The sequence below is a fragment of the Triticum dicoccoides genome, chromosome 6B, assembly GCF_002162155.2.
Source record: "Triticum dicoccoides isolate Atlit2015 ecotype Zavitan chromosome 6B, WEW_v2.0, whole genome shotgun sequence".
Lineage (NCBI taxonomy): Eukaryota > Viridiplantae > Streptophyta > Magnoliopsida > Poales > Poaceae > Triticum > Triticum dicoccoides.
Genome location: NC_041391.1, coordinates 444,865,797 through 444,871,517, shown reverse-complemented (window position 1 = coordinate 444,871,517; position 5,721 = coordinate 444,865,797). Strand labels below are relative to the sequence as shown.

The window sequence follows — 5,721 nt, the reverse complement described above, 5'->3', positions numbered from 1 at the left end:
TACCGACCCAAGCGTTATATATACGCACACTCACGTCTATAAATACACACACATATCTATGAATATCTCCGAGAGACTAAGTTGGCATATACCTATGAGTATCTTCGAGAGACTAAGTTGGCATATATCTTAAGATTTACTAAGTCACCATAGATGTCTCGTAAGCATGTCAATGGTCTACCTTATTTAGGCGCGCGCTCAAGAGTGTGTGTACATAAACAGGAGTAACTCCGTATATTCTTCATATGTTTGAATGCATTGACTGTTCATTTAATAGATACATTTGTCGGAAATTTGATAACGATGCACAAAATTCGTCCAGCCCAAAGTGGAAAGAGGGAAGGGAAAATGTGCAGGAACTACGTGTGTAATCAAAGAATCATTACTTCATCCTACTATCGCTCCGGTGCTTCTTTCTTTCTGCGTTGCGCGCTGGTGTTGTTGGTTTGATCAGAAGTCAAAGATCATCTTCCGGAACTTCTCCATATGCTCGGCCTGCAGCGAGATGGCCACCGACAGGCTGCCGTCGCGGCTGGCGCTGGGGAGCACGAATGCGAGCCCCTCGTACGCGATGCCGCCGGGGCCCATGAAGACGGGCCGGCCCCAGCCGAAGTCGGCATCGTGGATGGGCAGGCGCACCCAGCTGGTGAGCCCGAGGTTGGGGCACCGGAACGTGTGCGCGCCGCGGACCAGCGCCGACAGGTCCGGCTGCATCTCCAGGTAGTCCAGCGCCGAGCGGCAGTACTCGTTGTCCATAACCTCCAGCGCCGCCTGGATCGTGGTCGCGCCGTCCGCCAGCGAGCCGGTCACCTTGCCCGCCACCGCGAGCGGCGTGGCCGTGAAGATGACGTTGCCGAAGTAGCCCTCCGGGAGCGGCGGCTGCAGCCGCTGCCGCCCGTCCGTGGCGCAGTACAGCTTGGTGGGCTGCTCTGGGGACAGGCCACGGGCCAGGGACGCGCACCGCCAGACGTGCGCCCCGAGCACCGCGTAGGTGCTGAACCGCGGCGCGCCCTCGCCAGTGGGGAGCTGGGCGCGGAGGCGGCCGAGGTCGGCGCGGGAAAGCTTGAAGATGTCCACGGCCGTGGGCCGCGCTTCCGGCTTGGCGGTGAGGGCCTGCGGCTCCTCCGCGTCCAGCATGGCGGGCGCTGGCTGGTACTCGATGTGCGGATGGGACGGCGTCGGCGGGTCGCGTGCGCGGAGGAGGGTGCGGTCAATGAACGGCATGACGGCAATCGGCACGCCGCGGCAGAGGTCGGCCCATGAGTTGATGAAGTGCAGGCCGGAGAAGCCGTCGGCGACGTGGTGCTGCATGCCTATGCCGAGGGCGACGCCTCCGCACTTGAAGTGGGTCACCTGCAGCAAAATCGCGCGAGTCAGGGTCCGCAACATGCAAAATTATCGTACTAACACAACTGGAGCATACCCTAAAAAAAACACAACTGGAGCATGTGGCACCGATTTTAATGATTTTGTATCGTATCACACTCGACGCCTCACTATTCAAATTTGTTTACGGTCCATCGAGGCTTGCATATGGCAAATAACCCCTCAAGATAACACCAAGACCTCTCAAGGCCGCAATCACTACTCGTGACGAGCTCTGAATGTCCCACAGCACCTTGTGATCGCAAAAACTAAAGTCAGCCGCATAATGCACAATCAACTAACAGCACGTAAGGCTCGACCAAAAACGATAGCTACTACTCTACAACATTCAGACCGTGATAGAAAGATTAATCATAGGTTGCTTGCTTCCTAGCACAAGATAAGTCACCAGCATTCCAGTTAGGCAATCACTTTCTCGCGACGATATGTAATGTGCGTCCGAAGCAAAGTAAACTTGCAGCAAGCAACCAGATGGTTGTATATCATTTTGGTGCAGTTGCGAGTTTGCATAAGATTATGATCTGTCAACCTCATCAGCGTATTAACTGCAAAAAACAAACGGTAACGTTAACTTCCCTGGAGGGAGGTCCAGCGAACCTCAACCACCTCACAGCCGTTTGATCGTGATCAAATGATGGCAACTTTCACGAAAAAATGCCTTCACAAAATGAGAACTGCCAACCCCTACAACTAAAGTTGCCACCCCTCTACAACTAAAACTGCCATCAAAATTGTTCGTATATGCCAACCCCGAAACATTTGCCATTTATTGGGTTCCAAAACAAAATCCTTATCAACATATTGGCTTGTTCTGTGTTTGAAAGAACTCGGCAAATCATCGGATTCGAGCTGGTCACTCACACATAGACCTGGCCATGGGAAACCCGGCCCGGACGGCCCAGCCCGACCTGAAAAAGCCCGGCCTGGCCCGACCTGACCTTGCCCGTGGGCCGGGCTTGGGCCCAGGTTTTTTGCAACGGGCTTTGTTTGGCCCGGCCCGAAGCCCGGCCCAGCCCGACGTTTGGCCAGGTATACTCACACATCACTCTCAGCATACTTATTTTTTACTTATTTATTTTTTGTGGAAAGTTGGTTCTCTTTCAAGGGAAGATGCTGTTAAAGTTAAAAAAATTAAGTAGCACCACCAAAAACACTCCTATACATAAATTAAAAAATATATCCAAATCCTTGAGGGTGTCCAAGTCTTCTTCCTCCTGCATCAATCAGCTGCACGCCGCCATGAGCAAAGCTCGTTGTCGCCTTGGTAGTACATGACCCTACAAACACCAATATTAAGGTATGCTCGTTTGCATACCCCTTCACCTCCTAACGTGAGTGTACAAGTCATTAGGGTTTCTCGACATCCCTGGCGCCGCAAGTCCCGATGGTCTTGGGGCCATAAAGGTGTAGTGGACCCTGGCCCTTGCTGTCTCGAGGGTTGTTGCTCCGTCTTTTGGTGTGTGTGTTTTTTTGTCGACTAGGGTTTGTGTCCTGTTCAGCAAGGCGTGGCTACGGCGGCTCGCTGAAGATGAAATAAGGTCCTCTTCGCCCACCCCCGTCCCATTGGTGCGTCTAGCATCGTCGAAGGGGCGTGTGAAGGTGTGTTCCTAGCGGATCTCGTGGAATTCAATCGATTTTGGTGTTCGATGGATCTCTATGGATCCCGTCTTTGTTTGTGTTCGTTCGTGTGTCTACATGTTGTATCCTTTCGATCTACGCTTTTGTTTATCCGCAGCGATTGTTGTTCTGGTGTGTTGCTCCAACGGGGCCTTAGCACGACGACTTCCCGACCGTATACTAAAACTAGTTCTATCTGGCTCCAGTGAGGGAGGGGCGATGTCAGCAACACGCCTTCGGCTCGCTCTAATGCTTTGTAGTCGTTACCAGATGGTCTATTAACCTGAATGTATTTTTATATTATTTTTGGTGTTCCTTATACTACCATGATAGACGACGAATAGATCGGAAGGTTTTCCAAGAAAAAACAAAAAACACCAACACTGGAATTGAACTGCTTGATAATTCATGCACTGAAGGGGCCACATCAACAAGTTATTTTGTGGGTATTTGCATAACAGGCATCCTCAATCATTTGCTGGCATGCATTTTATTAGCTAATTAATAAAGACCTACAAAAAGATAATTCCATCTACTAACTAATATGTCGCGGAACTGCAATGATATTAGTCGCCAAATTGCAATGGCAAATCCAAACTTGTAGTGTACGCAAGTTGCAATAAAATTCCACTAGTACAATTTCGATCTTCACATAAACAAGACCCATGCCAACAATTTGAAATAAATTGAACACTTAATTACGCAAACTGATCGATGATACTACTACATATTCTTATGAAGAACATGATGCTACCACTTAGTGGTATAAGGGCAGAAAAATAAAGCCTCACGCAAGGTGCGAAATTCAGGGCGGCCTACCAATGAGGATTTTTTTAGAGAGAGGGCGCTAAAAAGGTCCAGGGATGCTTTGAGAGAGAAGGGAGTAGTAGTATTAGAATTTGAAAGATCTTAGCATTCCCAGTACGCGGGGCAAGGCCGACCGACAGATTTTTTTTTGAGGGACGGACAAATAATTGCGAGGTGTGCCAACAAGGCCAAACAGAAGTCAGTCATCGAACCACACCGCCACACCTCGTCCCATTTCCTTGAAGGTCCACCTGACACGGTCCATTGCATGCGGACATGCGGCGCCGATGACTAGACGAGTTGCTGAAAGCGACGCGCGACCGTCCGTTTCTACCGTACCAAGCGGTGGTGACATCCAGCGCCCCTCGCGGGCCCGCCTCACGCGACCGCACGCGTTGTGCTCTGCTTCGTCGGCACGTCCTACTCTGTTCCTCGCGTGTGAGAAAAATCACGGAGTGGCATTCATGGTTACCTGGACCACGAGGAGCGGGTAGGAGGAGATGCCCCCGGTGAAGTCGACGGCGGGGATGAGGCGCTTGAGGTCCATGGTGGGCGCGAAGTCGCCGAAGTCGTCGACGGTGCCGTCGGGCGCGTCGGCCTCCACGAAGAGCACCCCTTCCGCGTTGCAGTCGATCTCCACGCGCCCGTCCTCGTCGCGGGCCAGCCGCCCCGCCATCGGGTAGAACGGCACCAGCGCCTCCGCCAGCGCCCGGCGCATCCGCTCCGCGTCGAAGTAGCCGTCCGCCTCCTCCTCCCCCGCGCCGCGCCGGAAGAAGTAGACGCTCGGCGTGTGGAACCGCGGCACGACCAGGTCCGGGTTGGCGTTCCACAGCCGGAGCCGCGGCGTCTCCTCCGCCGGCACCACGACCGTCGATCCCCGCACCGTGATCTTCATCTCCGCGGATGCAGATCTGGCGGGCAGACTAGGCGGAAGAAAAGAAAGGTCGTCGCTAGGTACGTGGAACGCGCGTGGGAGCAGCGGCGATAATTAAAATTAAAGTAGGGCGTTTGGTAGCTCTTGGTGGAGAGCTGGTGAGCGAGCGGGGGCTGGCGCGAGTTTTATAGCCGGCGAGGCGGGATGGCGCGACTTGCCCTCGTTTGCCTCCAGTTTTTTTGCTCGATTGCTTCGTGGGAGGAGCTGGTGACGGGTGGGGAGTTGGTGGGATGGATGACCAGGCTTGGAAACGGGACCCTTTTAATTCCTCTGTGGACGCGGTCCAACCAACCGGACCGTGGACGCGTTGCCGGTGATCTACATCAGCGTGATCTGTCCACCTCTATCCGCTGCATCAGCATTGACAGCAGCTTCCGATTTTGGGAATTCATCAGCTGCCCCTAATTCCTACTTGGGCGAAAAATGAAAATGCAGCGGCCAATGATCTTGGACGAGCATCATTCCCTTGTTTTGTTATATTTTTCCTGGTTTTGGAAGATTTGTCACTCCGCTCACATGAGACACAATGGCGGATTTTGAATTATATACTACTCCCTTCATTCCTAAATATAAACACTTTTAGAGATTTCAATATGAACAATGTACGGAGCAAAATGAGTGAATTTGCACTCTAAAATATATCATAGAAAGTAGTGGCGCCATCTATAAGGATTCAAAAATAGCTGAAGCTTCTCATATATCCATATATAGTCTGTATTGAGGGCCTGTTCTGAACTCCTCCAGCTTCGAACTCCACCAACTCCACGAATGATTTTGAGCCGAACGGATGGGCTCCAAGAAGCTAACTTCTGAGAAGCTAGCCGGAGCGTAGTGCAAAAACGAGGAGCCCGCTTGGCCCAGCTCCACCGAAACGTGAAGTTGGAGTTCCCCTAATTTACAGCGAACTGCCACCGCCAAGTTACGTACCGGTTCGATGCCCCCCTCACTCGATAGAAAAATGACCCCTCGAAGCGGCG

At 52.3% G+C, this 5,721-nt stretch overlaps 1 protein-coding gene across 1 annotated transcript; it reads right to left on the bottom strand.

The window, feature by feature from the left end:
- Positions 1 to 209: 209 nt before the first annotated feature.
- Positions 210 to 4,855, bottom strand: LOC119320493 (hydroxycinnamoyltransferase 2-like). Its single transcript, XM_037594565.1, has 2 exons — positions 4,283 to 4,855; positions 210 to 1,353 (listed from the first exon to the last, which is right to left on the bottom strand). The coding sequence occupies exons 1-2, from the start codon at positions 4,703 to 4,705 to the stop codon at positions 451 to 453; spliced, it is 1,326 nt and encodes a 441-aa protein (XP_037450462.1). The 5' UTR covers positions 4,706 to 4,855; the 3' UTR covers positions 210 to 450.
- Between the last annotated feature and the right edge of the window lie 866 nt (positions 4,856 to 5,721).